The 18,993-nt window shown below is 40.7% G+C and overlaps 1 protein-coding gene across 1 annotated transcript in view; it reads left to right on the forward strand.

Moving 5' to 3' along the window:
• Positions 1–6: 6 nt before the first annotated feature.
• WEE2 (WEE1 homolog 2 (S. pombe)) overlaps positions 7–18,993 on the forward strand; it is a 32,513-nt gene continuing 13,526 nt past the window's right edge. Inside the window, exons 1-6 of the mRNA XM_014546741.1 lie at positions 7–299; positions 6,548–6,928; positions 11,922–12,118; positions 14,032–14,083; positions 16,215–16,387; positions 17,797–17,918. Coding sequence (XP_014402227.1) covers positions 240–299; positions 6,548–6,928; positions 11,922–12,118; positions 14,032–14,083; positions 16,215–16,387; positions 17,797–17,918 — 985 coding nt within the window. The 5' untranslated portion in view covers positions 7–239. The remainder of the gene's footprint in view (positions 300–6,547; positions 6,929–11,921; positions 12,119–14,031; positions 14,084–16,214; positions 16,388–17,796; positions 17,919–18,993) is intronic.

The raw sequence follows: 18,993 nt of genomic DNA on the forward strand, positions 1-18,993 counted from the left end.
CTTCGCGGAACTGCGTGCCCAGTTGGAGTGCACGGATGCCTAGGCGCTCGGGTACAGGAAATGTGTGCTGACGGTGCGCGCATCCACCTGGATCTGTTTACCTGTGCCTGGCTTATGGCGTCTTCTCACCTAGAATTCCGTGGGATAACTGTTCCACCGTGAATTTTTACATGTCACCATTATCTTTGAAAGCCCCCTTGTCATATGGACCATGACAGATGTGCATTACATAATCCTGGATGTGTGGCCAGGGCCACCGCTGTGCTGGGAAGTGGAGAAGAGGGAGTACTGGCTGCAAGGTGCTGTCGGGCTTTGGGATGGGGCTGGTGTCCTGGAGCTGGGGGAGCTTTGGTGTCTGGCCTGGGGTAGTGTGTCCATAGCCCAGCCTGGTGTGCCCGGGGATGAGCCGGATAGTGCCTTGGCCCTGGCCTTCCTGGATCGGGGGCTCCCCACCCATTTCAGACTGTTTCCACAGAGCGTGGTGGTCAGTAGTCCTGGGGGGGGGGGGGGCTGGGGAGGAAGAGGTTGAACTAAATCTATAAATGATTAAAGCAGTTCCTATTCTTTTGGGGGGAAATGCTGCATAAATAGATCCTTTATTGTTCTGTCATAGTTTTAGCCTGAAGTAGCAGCCTTGGGCAGTCATTGAGCATCTCCTTGGGAAGAGGGGTTAAATCATATTATCGCTGCATCTCTGGCACACAGGATGAGAATCTTCATAAACGCCCTCGGGGTAACACCTAGCATGAGTCCACTGGGTCCTCTTAGAGGGACAAGCTGCCCGCCCTCCTAAACCTTGGATGAATTAGGTATCTGAACAAGTCCCCCTCCTCACCATGTTTTTTCTCATTATTTTAATAGCTATTCCTAGTTCTTATTTCCCCCTCCTGTAAAAGAGTAATTTAGCCACCAGATTTGTGCGAGGGTTGAGCCATTTAAGATGTTATTCTAAATACAGAAAGGGGTTCTAGAAAATCCTTCATCAAGTTCCAAAGACACCAGCTTTAGGTGTGAGTTTCCTCTTTCTCCCCGGAGGGTCTTTCCTTTCCTGGTCTTTTGTGTGATCCCAGCCTCCCACCCCAGCATCCCTTAGTTTAATATCCTCAAGCTGTATATATGCCTGGAAAAAATTCAAAATACTCATCCCAATTTTCTATATAAACAGGAGGCCAAAATGTCCAAACCCTAAACCTAGAGTGTTTTCCATATTTCATTTACATGAGGGTTCTAGCTCACCAGCCATCATGTCTAGCTTCAAATTCCCACTGCCTTGCTAACAGGTACCTACCAAGTATTTGTCAACTAAACAAATGAAAGTAGAGATGTATACCTCTGTACAACTGACCTCTCCAGCCAGCTTTAACCTAGTAGTTTGTACATAATAGGTGTTCAAAATGTTAATGATGACACCCCTCTTAACACATTCACAGTCTGACCATGAGATTTATCTTCTCTGTGTCTACTGAATTTCACAAGATGGTAGGAAGGGAACTCATTGAATTTAGCTATTAGAATAGCTCTGGTGGAAAACGAGTGTGAGGAGCAAGAAGGAATGAAGGGCATGCACATTCAGAGACCCTAGGATAATGTTAATGTAGATCTATTTTACAGGGTGTATTTTATTTAATGAAGATATATTTAGTATGTGGAAAGTAAAATAATTTTATTTTAAAATTTTGACATATGGGGTTCTCAAGGGCACATGCCTGGGTTGGGGCTCAATCCCCAGTAGAGGGCGTGCAGGAGGCAGCCGATCAATGATTCTCATTGGTGTTTCTCTCTTTCTCTCCCTCTCCCTTCCTCTCTGAAATCAATAAACATATATTTAAAAATGAATAAAGTGTATATAAAATACATTATATTAAAGTATTTTTGATCTATAATCTCACCACTGAGTTGGCCCCTGTTAAGATTTTACTGGTCCTACTTCATCAATTCTAGGATGCAAAATGTTTACTTGTTCACATTGCTATGGTGACTTGTAGTTGCTGCAGGCCCCACGGAGGTCCCGGGCTCACAGAGGAGATCTGTGTTTGCCTTTGTCAGCCATCTGGAGACACCACCACGCTGAGACTATTTTGAGTTAAATTCTCTGCTTGAGGTTCTTTGAACCACTCTGGTAGTATGAATTTAAAATGCAAGCTAGGGTGATCCCTAGATTATATTTCAAATTCTTTGGTGGGGTTTGTTTCTCCCTCCACCCAAAGGCAAAATGGAGAGAAGCAAGTTTCTGGCCCTCTCCGCATGGGAGGTTTATTTGTCACAGCTGTATACAGTGTATCATCTTAGATTACCCATCATGGGCATTTTTTATTCTTAGTGGCAGGTAAATAATGGTATATCTTAGAATAGATGATAGATTTAGATATTTTTCTTTCCTATATTTACATGTAGAAATCATACTGTATATAATTTGTATGTTTATTCTTTAACCTCAGAATACGACCATTTTGCTATTCTGTTAGAACTTTTTATATGCATTATTTTAATGGTTTTCATTGTATGTTTGGAAAATTTACTTAACCATTCTCACTCTCATTGTTGGAAAATCAAGCCCTTTCTCTTTTTTTGTTGTGCCTCAAGCGTTGGCCAAATTCCACTCTGAACTAACACTAGATACCTATTATATGCCGAGCCCTGCTGTGGAGAAGACAGACATCCCTTCTCGTCAGGCTTACAGCCTGGCAGGGAAGGCAGCTAGCAAGCAAGAGATGAAATCGAGAATGAGGGGTGACAGGCAGGGCAAATGCAACCAACCATTGAGGTTGCTGACTATGACAGACTGCCAGAGGTGGGAACACCGGGTTAAACTGTATTCGTGTTCTTAAGGTTCTTGGTTGTACTGCCAAATTGTTGACTCACAAGTGTGTAAGGGCATCAATTTAATTTCATTCCTGTCCAAGTTAGATATTGCCACTCAGAATATTTTTTTGCCAATTTTTCGATGTAAATGACATTTTGCTTTAAGATAATGTTTTGTGACTGCATCTAATCTTAGTTTCCAAGTATATGCTATTGACTTGTGGTTCCTCTTCAGTGCATTGTCTGATCAGGATGCCTTTTGCTCACTTATCCGGTGGGGTCTTGATGCTCTTCTTATCAATTTGCATTTGCATAACTTCTGTATACACTAAGAATATTCATCTTTTGGCTGGCATAATTTTTGTTAATATCATTTCCAATTTACTGTGTAGCTTAATGCTGCTTAACTGCTTGATGAAATGTTGAAGTTCTAAATTTTATGTAGTCAAAGTTAGCAATTCTTTTGGTGATTTCTTGTGCTGCTTTAACATTTGGGAAGTTGGTTCCCACCCAGAAATTTGATCAACATTCACTTTTATTTTCTTTCTTTAGTTACTTACAGATTGATTTTCCACATTTGATATCTTAATCTATTTCATATTTATATGTGATATGAAATAAAACTCTAAATTTTTTAAATTGAATAGTTACCCAATAACTGCTACACCACGTATAAAAAAACCTTCTGGGTCCTATGATTATAATTCCCTTTTAAAGTACAATATTAAATTACTGATATTTACTAATCTATGTATTCTTCACCATTCACTATCTATTCTTACACTACCACCACACTAAGTATATGTGCATAAAATAATATACATGTAGCTCAGCTGGTGTGGCTCACTGGTTGAGTGTTGACCTATGAACCAGGAGGCACAGTTTGATTCCTGGTCAAGGCCCATGCCCGGGTTGTGGGCTCAATCCCCACTGTGGGGTGTGCAGGAGGCAGCTGATCAATGATTCTCTATTATCATTGATGTTTCTATCTCTCTCTCTCTCTCCCTTCCTCTCTGAAATTAATAAAAATATATTTAAAAAAACAATATGCAGGTATAATTTAAAGTTTTATTTCTCAGAGAGGTAGTCTACTCTTTTTTAAATCTGCTATTTCTTTGACAATTATTTTTCCTTTTGAAATTTAAAATCATTTTATCCAGTTTCCCCCCCAAAACAGTGAGATATTTTTTCCCTTTGAATGGCACAAGATTTACATATTTACTGGAGAAGAATCAACAAACTTATATAACTAAGCCATTTTATTCTCTCTGCCAGGAACAGTCTTCCTACCAGGTGAGGTTTCTGCACCTCCATGATCAGTCTGCATAATTAGTTGACCAGGGCAAATACTAGTGGTCCAGATAGGAGTTCAGACTCTGGGACAAGCTGAGGTGTAACAGGGTGAAATTAAGAATGTGAGTGGAGGAGGTGAAGAAAATAATCTTCCTAATGGTTTAGGGACTATCTACACCCTTATCTGTCCCATGACACTGTGGACCCAAAGCCATCCAGAGACATCCTGGGGTTCCTGATCTGTCTCGGATTCCCGACTTCCTAACATCTATTTCATTCATTAGACCACAGTAGCTGCAACATCAGCCCCATCTGCACTGATATTTCTCTTCACTTCTCCCAGATCTTCTGGGCTGCAGGCACTGGTTGTGTTGAAAGGACAGTAACTTATATACCTCAGAGGCTGAGCTCAGGTTGGTGTAGGGATTGATAAAATAGAATATATATTCAAACTTACTGAGTTACTTAAAATCAACATATCCCTGCCTTTAAGGCCTCTGAAATTTGCATTGGAGTTGAAATTTAAAAATTTGAAAGCTCATAAAAGATATTCCTTTGACGATAGTGTCCATCATGAGGATATATACAATGTACAGCATGCACCTTGATTCATAGCACCTTCTATGTGTCAAGCCCTGTTCCAGGTAATGGCCATAGAACATCAAATAAGAATTAAGTCCCTGTCCTGATGGTATTTAAATTCTATTGGGGATGGGGTGGGGGAGACAGGATTTTTTAAATGAACCTTTAGATATGTAATATATGATAGCCCTAAGTGCTGTGAAGAAAGGTGACCCAGGGTAAGGGGCCAGAGGATGGGTGATGGGGACTATGTGGGGTTGTTGGGAAGACCTCTCTGATAAATAACCTTTGAGGGGACACCTGGAGGAAGCCCAATGAGTGAGACGTGTGGGGAAGACTGGCATCTGGAGGGACAGGAAGGAGCCTAGAGCCGAATGTGTAAGGAATCAGACAGGCTGTGGGGTGGATCCTAAGGCCCTGTGTGCCTTGGTATCAGGGCTGGCTGTGAATTCTGAGAGAAATGGGAGGCCCCAGAGGATCTGAGGACTGGATCCTTTAAAAAGCATCCCTTTGGCTATTGGGTGGAGAACCGACTGCTGTGAGGTTTGGGGCAAGCAGGTGGGAAATGGGAAAGGAGTGACAGAGGAGAAGCGGTGAAGGGATTGGTGAAGAGAGAAGTGGAAAGTGGGTGACAGGCAAAGGGGAACCAAAGACCATCAGGAGGAGGGAAATTAAGTTTGCTTAGGACAACATCAGACTCACCCTCAGGACTTCTCTCTCTTTGGGCCCATGTTTATCATGTAAATAACTCTCCTGTGTGTTACCTGAGTCTATGGAGGGGCTCAAGTACATGATTTTCCTTCTTCATGGGCTGCCTTTCACATACTTTCTCTTATAAAGTGGTATGGGTGGCTTTTTTTTTCTTCAAAGAGTTTTTACACTTCCTGGTTGGGGGGGGGGTGCCTCTCTGAGACTGAAATTTAATAATGTATGCTAAAGATATCCAAACTGCAAGAAAACATGTTTTACAAAATAAGGCTTTGGAGGCCGAAGTAATCGCCATTTTCAAGGGATACATATCTGCTTCTATGTGTTACTGATGTTTCTAGCTTTTCTTTTGTCAGTTTGAAAATTTGTATGTTTCCTTGAAAGTTTTAACTGTCAATACCTGGAGGTGGGAGGGTGGCTGGGGCTTTGTGGGGGGCTGAAGTTAAGGCAGGTGTATCTGGCAAAGACCTAAGGTGTGTGTCCATTAGGGAGATGAACTCCAGCCTGGAAATGTTAGAGCAGTGGTTCTCGACCTTGGCTGCACATTAGAATCACCTGGGAATCTTTTTAAAATCCTGATTTCTGGGCCTCATCCTCCGGAAATTCTGTTTCTTTGTTATGGGGTGGGGCCACAACATTAGTAACAAAGAAACAGAATTTCCGGAGGATGAGGCCCAGAAATCAGGATTTTAAAAAGATTCCCAGGTGATTCTAATGTGCAGCCAAGGTTGAGAACCACTGTGTTAGATCATTATTACACCCAGGTGATGCTGAATTCTAATCAACTCCTTTTAGCCATCGGTGGGGAGTGGGAGAGAGGGGAGGGGGAGATTTCTAAATGGCAGGTGTAAAAGAGTGAAAATGATTTCTTTCCAATAATGAGCTTGTAGCACATGGGTACAGGGAGACTATGTGTGATGTCCACAAGAGTTTTAACATAAATTGAATTTAATTACTCAAAGCGTTGCTGGCACTTTCTTTAATCAGAATGGAAATAAGGACAAGCTGAGATCTTAGGACACGTGGTCCTTAAGGGAGAAAATGAAGGGTGTGCCTCATGCAGCCGTGAGTGAGCAGAGGGAAAGGCAGGCTAGGACTGCAGAACTGGCTGGCTTAGGTTCTCTTCTGACTTCTGCATCTTGATACTGTGCCCCTCTGACAGGCCTTCTCGCCTACCGTGGAAAGTTCTTTGGCAGAGATGGATGACAACAATATTAACAGAGAACTGAAGCAGAAATTAAACTTCTCCTGTTGTGAGGAAGAGAGTGAGAACAAAGAGCATAAGGAAGCACCGGAGGGCTGGGAGGCCCAGACCTTCTCCCCAGAGCAGTCTGAATCCAAGGATTCAGAGGCCCTGTTTACACCACCCAGGATACCCCTGAGGGACGCACGCGGACTCCACACATTTCAGGAAAAAGCCAAAGTGAGTACAGAGCCTGGTTTTGGGACCCTGGTGTCAGAACCACCCAAGTGTCCTACAACACCAGCCCAGCCAGATGACAGAAGCAAGCTGCTGTACTGCGAGAGTCCTGTCACTCCCAAAGTGAGTAAGTTTTGGGGAGAGGGGCCCAGGTTCCTTCAGTTCAGCTATTAGAGAAAGAGGACCGGTCCATTATGTGTATAGGGTGGATTTGCCTCCCAGGCTGTCTTATCCCCAATTCCGTATTTATTGGTAAAAATAAATAAGAGCTTCAAGTTATCAGAAAACAGAATTAAATGTCTCACCAGCTGTCTTCCCAAAACCACTGCTGCCAGCAACTATTTGGTGAAGGCCACAAATAAATGTTGGGTGGGGGAAAGTTCCTAGTTAAAGAATATCGGCACTGGAAGGAATATTGAGATCTAGACCCACCCCAAGTGCACAATACACGAGAAAATAAAGGTCAATGGCAGAGACAGGACTAGAAACCGGATCTTTTGGTCTCAGTCTATTCTTTCCATTATGCCAACTATTCTTTTATGATTATTTACTCATATTTTCTAATATAAGAATGTTCACATTCTCTGTTTGAACATATTCATATCTCCTTATGGCTGCTCTTCCCAGAAGGAAGTCCTCTCCCCTCCCTGGCCTTGTAACGTTCAGGCTCTTCTGTTATATGTGAGCAAAGAGGTAACCTGTGACACTTCTGTATAAGCCAAGGATTGCCGATAAGCAAAGGTCCTGAGTAGTTGGCATATTCCTCTAGTCCTGTTGTAACTGGTCTCCTGCTACATTTTTTGTGTTATTCAAGCCAGGGCTGGGGCAGGGCTACCTCTAACAGGCTGGTGCTGTGGTGTGTGAGCCTCAGGAATGGTATTAGCTCGACTTTCTGCTGGCTCAGCTTGAGGTACTTAAGTTCATCATCATAACATCTGTGCTTCAGATTGTAGCACAGCCACTGTCGGCAGGTCTCTTTAGTACCTGCTGAGTGTGGGCACTGTGTCTACAGGAAATACTAAGCTTCTTGTCTGAATTGTAGACAAACTACTCTAGTGTCCATCGGTGGGTTTTTCAAAGGTCCCAATACCTACCAATCAATCATCTACTGACCTTTTTTTTTTTTTTTTTTTTTTGAGAACCTACTGTGGGCAAGGAGCATAAGACAGTCTCTGAGAAAGAGGAGATGTGCCTATAGCAGCCGTGGGCAAACTACGGCCCGCGGGCCGGATCCGGCCTGTTTGAAATGAATAAAACTAAAAAAAAAAAAAGACCGTACCCTTTTATATAATGATGTTTACTTTGAATTTATATTAGTTCACACAAACACTCCATCCATGCTTTTGTTCCGGCCCTCCGGTCCAGTTTAAGAACCCATTGTGGCCCTCAAGTCAAAAAGTTTGCCCACCCCTGGTATAGACACTATGTAATAGGTGCTTCAAGAGTGGTCAGAGTTCACTGGGTGGATTGCTTCTCAGTGGTGATCAGGAAAGAAATAAAGATGAAGGAAGCATATGAAGGTCAATGAAGTTGGTATGGTTTTAACATATAGAAAGTAGAGAGTGGCCTGAGAGAATATGGTGCTGAGCAAAAGTACACAGGTGAGAAAACATGACATGGTGTGTATATTAGTCATTCATTTAAAAGCTAACTGAACACCTTGATATGCTAGCTGACCCTCAGCTGTCACACCCATTTACTGCTTTCAAAGAGTGCCCACAAAATAAAGATACATACAATACTGAAACAAAAATTAAAGTTCAGATTAGATATATTAGAGGAGTGGTACTAAATGATGAGAAAGAATTAGAAATTAAGTCTCAAGATATCAGAGAAGCCTTTCCCAAGAGACCAGCGTTGGAGAGAAATCTTAAAGAATGAGTTGGAGATTACCAGGCAAAGAAGAAGGGAATGAGCACTTGAGGCCAAATGAAAAGCTTCTACCAAACTGTCGAGGGGGAAGACCATGCTGCCCCTAGAAAACTGCATGTTACTCAGTAGTGACAGGGTCTATACATGTGAAAGTGCAGGCAGTGACGCCAGAGTTGGTAGGCAGGAGCTAGATCAAGACTTTATCCTAAAAGTGATGAGGAGGCCAGTAAATGGTTTTGAGCAGAGGCACCTTTGAAAAATCATGACCTTCATATGAAGGATGGAATGGAGCAGGAGAGATCCTGGAGGCAGGGCAGTATTCACAGTGGAATTGTTGAGAAAGGAGAAGGACTTGAATTACAACAGCAATAAATTGAGAGATGTTTAGGAATTGGTAACTGACTTGATGGAGGAGTTGAAGGAAGAAGAGAGAGCTGGGTGCAACCAGGCTTCTTGTTTGAGTACATGGTACCTTGAATCAAGACAGGTGACACTTGAGGATGTACAGGTTTGGAAAAAGCAGAGATGTCATGCAATTGGATAAATGGGTCTGGAGTACAGGGAGACAATCTAAGTTGGAGATCAATATATGGGCACCATCAGCATTTAGGGAGCTGTTGAAGCTTTAGGTGGATAAGTTCATGTAGCCCGAGTAAGGAGAGAAGTGGTTTGAGTTAGGAGTCTTGAATAATGCCAAGATTTGAGAGACAGGCAGAGGACAGAGTTTGGGAGGGAAACTGGAAATTCAACTAGGAAAGTACATACTTTATGAAGAATAGAGTTTGGCTCAGGGTCAGAGGAGGGAGGCTACTGCAATAATAATTGGAGATGTTATACCAAAGTCAAGGATGCATGGGGAAGGAATGTTGGTTTAGTTTAGCCTTGCCAAAGGATAGGGCCAGAAATCACCCAAAATGTCTTCAGCTCACCGTAAGGACTTCCTAGCAGGATGGAGATAGAGATAGAAGAGCTTCCGTAGGAGGTAGTAAGGCCCTTGTCACTGAATGACCACTTGATAGAGACATAGAAGGGATTCGAGCATCAGGGCACTAATTATAGTGACTGGGCCCTTAAAGTTTTTCCCAGTCCCAAGACACTATGATGTTGTGCCTTAGTGGGAGGTTGCCGCCTTCTCGCCTTCAGAAGTCAGGGAGCTGTTGCCCAAACTTCCTTTCTTTCTCTAAATCATCTATAATAGAGCTGTTAAAGTTATGGAATTAGCTCCACTCTCTGGAGCATATTTATACTCTCAACCTGGTCATCTTTCCAGAAACTTTCAATCTGCTTTACTTTTATGAAATTTCTTTCATGAATCTGGTCCAAAACTATGTTCTTATAGGTTTCAAAAGGATTACTCATAATTCTGTCATTCTGGCAATACAATCTTTATTAATATAACTAATATCCTTCCCTCTAGTCTAAGTGGAACTCGCAGAATCTACCAGCCTTCACATTTCCAAACTAGGAATTCTGACATTATCTGCCCTGGTGTGAACACTTTTCCTTCCTTTTATCTGAAAAATGTCCAGGCCCTTTTTGCTGTCCTGGGGGTGTGGCAGCCAGAGCTGTGCAGCATTCCAGGTGTGGATGCCCCACTATTTTTTATAGTAGATAGATGTGCTTTACTTTCCATACGATGATCAGCATCACAAAAAACTGTTTCTCAGATAATGATTCACTATCATTCCAGGTCCATTTCCTGAATCACATTGACAACAGAAATATTATACAGTTATACTTCTTTTGAACCAATACTCAGCCCTATACTAAACTTACAGGAAGACTGTGAGTTTGTCATTGATATTTCTCTCTCACATCGATATTTCTCTCTCTTTCTAAAATCAATTAAAAATGTTAGGTTACTATGTGTGCTTCCTTCATTTCTGCTTGTATCAATCACTTAGTGAATATGTATAAGTTCAATATTCATTTTTTGTAGCCTCACATTCTTTAAATTACATTTGCATGCAGTGAATCATGTTGTAATCTACCTTCTGCTTCTACATTGAAAAGTCATGGGCAGAGACTATGAGAGAGTAGAATTCTTTAAGAAAGAGCCTCACAGTATAATGCTTATACTACGAGGTTTATCATGGCCCCTGTGTCTACCATGTACTCCTGAAGACCTATGACACAGGTATTCCTCTGGCCCCTGCTTTCTAGGTCATAATGGCATTCTGCTGTCTCATCAGAATTCTGTCTTTGACCTCTCCCCCTCTGTCTTTTGGTTTAGTTCTGGGTAGGTTTTAGGCCTGTGTTCTCTTACTGTAACCTACTTGGAGTGGTAAGTCCTGCACATTTTCTTCTCATTGACATATTAATTAAAGCCACTGCAAAGCCTTATAGCTCAAGGGCTTAGAGCATTACTTCTCCATTTTTTAAAACCCCACTTCATGGAGCTCTTCTGATTTGGTGCCTACATTTTAAGAGGAATTGGAAATATTTTCCTTCATGTTGAGTCTATGAAATCTTTCCCTTACAAAGTGAAACATCAATGAACAGCTACTTAATGGACCATTTACGAGCTGGAATTCATCTCTGCACCCCTCACAGCACCCAGCTCAGAGTCAGCTACTTAGTAAGCAGCAAACACATATTTCGATAAATGAATGAGGGGGAGTTAAAGTACACAGTCTGAGATGTAAGGACCAGGTCTTCTAAAGTCATTTTCATTTGTCTGAGCTTAAATGTCATCCTTAAAAAGTTGGAGGTGGGACTCAATTTGGTGGTTTTCCAAGCTGGTGATCAGAAGTGCCTAGGGCAGCGGTTCTCAACCTGTGGGTTTCGACCCCTTTGGGGGTCGAACGACCCTTTCACAGGGGTCGCCTAAATACATCCTGCATATCAGATATTTACATTATGGTTCATAACAGTAGCAAAATTACAGTTATGAAGTAGCAACGAAAATAATTTTATGATTGGGGGTCACCACAACATGAGGAATTGTATTAAAGGGTCGGGGCATTAGGAAGGTTGAGAACCACTGGCCTAGGGGAAAGAGGGGGAGTGTAATGACAGTAGATTTCTGTGTGGGTCCCATGAATCAGAATATCTAGTGGTAGACTGGGAATCTGTATTTCTCACCAGAGGACCAGTTATGAAGCAACTAGTTTGCACTGAACCAGATAACGTTCAAGACCTCTTTCATCAATAACAGTCTTTGGTTCAAATATTAACTAGCTAACTGGTATGGAACTTTTTTTTTTAACCTACATCATCCTGATTTGCCTTATGTCATCCTCAGGGCCAGCCAAGCCAGTCCATGATTTCTTCAACAGGGAAGCTGCCCTCCCGAGGCTCTAAGCATTTTAGGCTCACACCTGTCTCCGTAACAGATGAAATGACCTCATTAGCTCTGGTTAATATTAATCCCTTCACCCCAGAGTCCTATAGAAAAGAGTTCCATAAATCCATTGGCAAGAGGAAAATCCGAGGAGATCCGTAAGTATACCGTGGCCAATGATTTTTGAGAACTGATCTTACTATGGTCAAGAGGAAGAGAGAATGTTGAAGTGAGATTAGGAGCAAGAACTCTTTTAGAAGGAAACTGGCATTGGTTACATATCCCCTCCTTTCTAAATGTCAATGTTGGTTTCCCCTTCGTGGGTTGTCACAGAGATTCTAGCATCTTTCCATTCTGAAGTGTACTGTGAGGTGCCTTCTATAAAAGGACAGCAGACCTCTGACTTCCATTAGGAAGTTAAATGGGCTATGGAATTGCCTTCAAGGGGTCTCCTATGGTCAATAGAAGGTTAGCAGTTGGGGAAAGTACAGTTCACACTTGAAAGAGTCTGTTACTGTTTCTAGTCCAGCTTGTCTGACTGGTGATGAGAGCTGTGGGGCAAGGATTTGAACTTCTCTGCAGGTGTTGGAAGACTGGCTGAAGAGAAGAGAAGAGTGTTGCTTTCAGAAGTGGTAAAAGCCAAACGGCACCACTGTGTGTCTCATGCAGGGATATTTCTTTACCATGTCCCCCCAAGGCTCCTTTTTCATAGAAAGAAACCACCTCTAAAATGAGCCAGTCTCTGTGCCTGATAATGTACTTGGCAAAATAAATGCACAGCTAGCAATCTGAAGTTTGCAGAGCATTTAATGTGTTACCTTAAGTTGTTTCTTTGGGGATCAATGACTATATATTAACCAGCCTTTGGCCTAGAATAGGTTTTCTCAACACTGTCTTCTGGATCTTAAGTAAACAGGACTTCAGCATAAGTAAACCACCCACTTTTGTTACCAAGAATTCTGTTGGTTTTAGCTGCTTAGGATTATTTGTAAGTCATCAGAATTTGTGGTTTCACTTGCACTGAAGCCAGCCAGACTAGACAGTTCATCTGAATTCCTGGCAATGGAATTGGTGACACTTTAGTAATGTTGCTTAGTGCTGACAGGGCATTTTTCTTACTTATTGTATTTAATAAAGTTTCAAATGTCATATCCAATTTAGGTCACACATGTCAAGTATCAATTTATTTCCACAAGTGTGATGCCCTCCATTTGCCATTAATACTCTGTACTTCTCCAGAAGAAAAATCTATAGCTTGGCTGAAAGCAAGATAGAAACTAAAATCTTGCTTAAAGATTCAGGATGCAACTGCTCATGTCAAAGAGGAGGTTTGTCAGAGACTTCAGCTAACCTATTAGTATTTTTATTAGCTTGGCATTACACTCATAGATTAGGAGAGTTGAGATTTTTACAACAATTTTTGTTTTTTTTTTTGTTTTATAATTTCTATTTAATCTTTGTGTATTGTTTCTGACATTCTTTGTTATTTAAGGTTTCTCATTTCTATGTAGTTAAAAAATGTTTCTTTAAAAATATTTTATTTTTTTAAAGAAGAAAGGTCATCAACAATATCTTAGCCAGGGTCAGAGCTCCTTCTGCTATATTTCTGGTTTACCAGGAACCTCATAGGCGCACAGCCAGGTTCTGGGGGAGGTGGAAGGAGAATGTGTAGGTGGCAGTGAAGAGCACTGACAGTTTCACGTGTGTTCTGTGTGCGTTCCTGCCTCTGATTCTCAGCAGACGTTGTCCTATTTGCCTTAAACCCCCGCTCCTTTCCTTTATCTCGTTCCGACTCATTCTTGGAATCCTAGCGTACATATCCTCTCTTTGGGGAAATACTTTTATGTTTGAAATAATTAATTGGATGCTGTCTGTGTATCCCTTGATATCTTGCTCTTATCCTCACCTGGGTTCTTATATTGAAATTTCTGTTTTTCCCTGTCCCCAAATATAAATTGAAAAAGGGAAGGAATTGTCTTATTTAGTCTCATAGCCCCAGAAACCAGCATGGTACCAGGATCAATAAGTGCTAATCCTGATCATATGTTGATATCACTTTTTTTTTTTTAAGCGAGGAAGCTGATTCGGGGGAAGGCAACGTAGAACAAGGGCTGCCTGCCAAGGTGAGCACAGTTCTGTGGCCCAGCTATCGTAACAGTCATTTCATTCTCCTGCCTCTGTCTCCTCCTTTTCTTCTCTGTCCTCTCTCTTCCTCCCTCCCCCGCTCCCTCCTTCCTTCCTTTCTTCACTCCACCCCCTACCCCCAGCACTTTGTAGCAAATTGCTTTGCAGATGAATTTATTTGGACTCTCATCAGGGTCTATATTATTAGCTAGTTGTTACTTTATTTTATTTATTTTTTATAGAGGAAGGGGGAGAGGGAAACATTTATTTGTTCTTCCACTAATCTATGCATTCTTTTATGTGCCTTGACTGGAGATTGAACCTGCAATCTTAGCATATTGGGATGATGCTCTAACCAACTGAGCTACCTGGCCAGGGCTAGCTAGTTATTAACTTTGCCAGACATTGTCTGATATATGCTGAATCATTATTGCTGAATCATTACTTTGGAGTATTTTTATATGAAAGGTTAATGCTTCTGTCTTTGATCTGGGGGAAGTTCTGTATTCATAGGGTAGAGAAGTGAAGGAAAAACCAAGATATTTAAGGTCCCAAAATAGAAAAATAGAACAGAGAAAAATGTCATGAAACCACTTTTATATATAAAATCTTAGTTCTTCAATATGTCAATATCTATTGATTTTATAATGTTCACAATCTTTGATCCAGTACCTATCATTTGATAATCTAACCTAAGAAAATAATGCTGAAAATATTATCACAGAAGTGTTTATTGCAGACTTAACTATAAGAGCAAAAAAAATAAATAAATAAAATGAAAGAGGAGAGAGTACTAAATGTCCAATAATAGAATGGCCAAGCAAATTACAGTTTAAAGTCAGGGAAATATTACATTGCCATTAAGATCTTTATCATGAAAACATGGCTATGTTTAATGTTCAGCAAGCAAAAGGAGAAGGAGAAGGGTTGAGGTTGGGGAATGATATGGATGGTAAGCTGGCCTATTAGGTGTCTGAGATGAGGATGGGAAGGGAGTGGGTGAGCGACTGGTAGACAGCCTTGAGGCCTCTGATCAGAAGTTTGGAATCCTCGTGGGAAACAATGAGGTGTTTCCTATTCTGCAGGGTCATTTTTCAAAAATAATTCTTACTATTAGAGGAGATGGAGAGAGGGCTGGTTGCTACAGCAAATCCAGACATGGAGGAAACAGAGCTTGAGACTGGCTAAGGGCAATGGAAAGTATAGATCTTACTGATGAAGACTGACTGATATTGGATGTTGAAAATGAAGTGCAAGTAAGAGTCAAGATTTTTAAAACTTAAAGTTAGATTTAAAAGTTCATGCTTATGGAGACACTAGAAAGATGTTGGGTTTGTGGAGCTAAATCAGTGTGGATTGAGGTTCATATAAATTTATGGAAATCAGAGCCACCATTTACTGAGAAGTTACTATGTGCTTGGCATTGTACTAAGTTACACACACACACACACACACACACACACACACGAACACACAATTTTCTTGAGTAGTATTTAAAAGAACCCTGAGGAGTAGCTGCTATGAATCTGATGAGGTTCATAGAGATGAGAAAAATGATTAAAAATTCAATGATTTGCCTGGGGTTATTTACTAGCTGGGCAATCAGTGATGTTGCTACTTGGCCAATAGGGGGAGTGGTTGTTATATCTGAGCATATAATCTGAAATAATAAATTTGATAATTTTGTTTTCCAGACTAAGATTTTTAAGGAAGCAAATTGAACCCAAGTATGTTTATACAACTTGAGATAATTAACAGCTAGAGTGTGAGACCTGTAGACTACTGTCAAGGGAGGTTGTTTTGTGTTTTTCCCTAACATGCCCTACCCAGCTCCCAGTCACTGCTTCAGCTGAGGACGGTAAGGTAGCTCTGGCTGTGAGTAGAAGTATCCCCTCTAGGAACACACGGATAAGAATATTATGACCAGATAGGAAAATATAGTGCAGAGAAGGTAGTCAGCAACTGGGGAGGTTCTGGTACCATGACTATCAACACAGATAAAATCCAATGGATTTGCCCCAGAAGTCTTCTTGAAAACTTAGAGAAATATAGGAATATAATATGCCTCAATTTTATTGCTCACAACATGTTAGGAAGGATTATTTTAACCTTTTTATTAAAATATTTCAGAGATATATTCTACGAGAAACCAACATGACTTCCCGTTATGAAAAAGAATTCATGGAGGTAGAAAAGATTGGAGTTGGGGAATTTGGTACAGTCTACAAGTGCATTAAGAGGCTGGATGGATGTGTCTATGCAATAAAACGCTCCACGGACTCTTTTGCAGAATTATCAAATGAGTGAGTACCTTTGAAATGTACTAGAAGCACAAACTTGGATTTGGAAAGCTTTTTCTTGTCAAAATATTTTAAATAATAGCACTGATGTCATTAAAAAAAAACATTTACTACTTTTTTTTAAATCAGCCCACCCCCTCCATTGTATGTTGTCTCACATTTATAACCTTTCTGAGTTTTCCATATCAGATGTAAATTATTTCTTAAAATATACCATGATCATTTCGGGTCATTTTGTGATGTGTGTGTGTGTGTGTGGTTTTTGTGGCTTTTACTACTGGTCTTACTTCTTTTTAATATTAGTAAATTTATGGAATGATCTTATGGTTTCTGTTTAGTTCATCAGAAATATTGCCAAGTGGTTAACTCCATGGTTTATCTCTACTTTGCATTAATAATGAATTTTATAGTCAAGTTTCAAGGACTATAAGGAAGGAAAAATTAACAGAACTAAATTTCATTCCCAGAAATAATTGTTCTTCCTTTTCACAAGGATAACATTTTCAAAAAATGTTTTTTTTATTAATTGTGGGGATGTAATACTTATGCCAAATCTGAAATGATCAATTTTAGAATCCTTCATTTTCACTTTCATTTTTAAAATATATTTTATTGATTTCAGAGAGGAAGGGAGAGGGAAAGTGAGATAGAAACATCAACGATGAGAGAGAATCATTGATTGGCTGCCTCCTGCATGTCCCCTACTGGGAATTGAGCCCACAACCTAGCCATGTGCCTTGACCAGGAATCAAACCGTGACCTGGTTCATAGGTCAATACTAAATCACTAGGCCACAACAGCCAGGCTAGAATTCATCATTTTTATACTGAAACTCACCAAATACTGTATTTTGCTTTTTTTGGGTTGGATTTCATGTTCCACTATAAATATCTCTTTCCAAGAGTGTCCCCTCACTACATATTGGCGAGTTTAATATTGACTCTGACTCTCTAGCCTTCATAGAGAAGATAGAAGGCTCATGACAATATCCACAATCAAGTCCATGGTGGCCTTCTTGTGAAGCCCATCAAGATATTTTAATATGATACAGTAAAATAAAGATCCAAAGCATGTCTGCTGTTGAGGTAGCACCACTTAAGCCTCCTCTTTATTTGTGCCATGTTTAATCAAAAGAACCATGGACTTGGGTGTCAAGATGACTAAGGTTCTAGTCCGAGGTCTACTATCACTTGCTTGAGTTTGGACCATTCACTGACCTTTCTAAAGCCTTTATCCTTGCCACTGTATCTCACTGCATCATTATGAAAATTAGGGATGAAATAATAAGCAAGTAGTGAGCATTCAATAAGCATTCTGCCATTGTTAATAATGAGTCATATCTCGTCTTTTCAAAAAACATTTGCAGGCATATTATCCTGATTCATTTTCCTCAATGCTTTTCTATCTCTCAGGAATTTGGTTTTGCATGAAGTTTATGCTCATGCGGTACTTGGTCATCACCCCCATGTGGTCCGTTACTACTCTGCATGGGTAGAAGATGACCACATGATCATTCAGAATGAATACTGCAATGGTAAGTATGTGGACTAATGTCTATGGAGAGGGAGATGAATTTTTTTTTCAAGTTGATTTGAGAGAAAGACAGAGAAACATCGATTTGTTGTTCCACTTAATTATGCATTCATTAGTTGGTTCTTGTATATGCCCTGACTGGGGATCAAACCTGCAACCTTGGAGTATGGGGACTATGCTCTAACCAATTGAGCTACCTGGCCAGGATGGGAGATGAACTATTAAGTCTTCAGAAAAAAACCTTTGCCTCTTCCTTGTAGTTTATGCTGGGTGTAGCAGAGTCATACCTAAAATGTCTGCCCTGCAGTTTTGCTTGGAAGCAAAGAGCTGGAGGAAATGAGCTGAGTTGAAAAGGAATTTCAGGTTTATGCTATTACATATTTCTTTTGAAGCTGATGTGTAGCTGATACATAGAAGCTCTCACTCCCTTCATACTTTACTTAATTAACACTAGAGAAAGAACTTTACCCTAGTGATTTGAATGGTAAATCGCCCTTTTATCAGTTGCTAGGTATTCTAAAAGATGCAAGCATAGTCCCTACAATTTTAGGGAGGGAAGAGGGTAGGAGTTGGTAAATGTATACAGCCAACTCCTGAGTTTGGGGATTGTTCCTGCTTCTTGCTGCTTCTTAAGCTTATGAGCCTCAGTGTTCTCACCAGAGTAAGGGCATGGGGAGGGAGCTGGGGTTGAAACACGTGACTCCAGGTCTATTCTCCAGGGTCGTTCAGAACTGTACATACACAGTAACCAGTAAAACTGTTGTTCTGGGCTATTTAAGTTACAGAGTGGTCTTATGGTTTAACATATTTCTAATCCATGACGAAGGGGTTGATATGACAGCAGTTTTGTGTTGTTATGCTCAGAAATATTTTTCATCAGAAAGTTCAGTGGTAAAGTAGAAAAAGTACTACCACATTGAATAGAAACTTGCCATCATTTGAGGAGTAGCAATTATTTGGCATTTCCCTGTTGTTTCCTTATAGCTTGGTTTGTTTGTAGCCTTACCTGTGAACTTTGTGGGGGATTTCCTCCAACAGGCTCACCCCAAATCCCTTTTTCTATGTCTCTTGGGGAT

The sequence above is a fragment of the Myotis brandtii genome, unplaced genomic scaffold (genome assembly GCF_000412655.1).
Source record: "Myotis brandtii unplaced genomic scaffold, ASM41265v1 scaffold455, whole genome shotgun sequence".
NCBI classification, from domain to species: domain Eukaryota; kingdom Metazoa; phylum Chordata; class Mammalia; order Chiroptera; family Vespertilionidae; genus Myotis; species Myotis brandtii.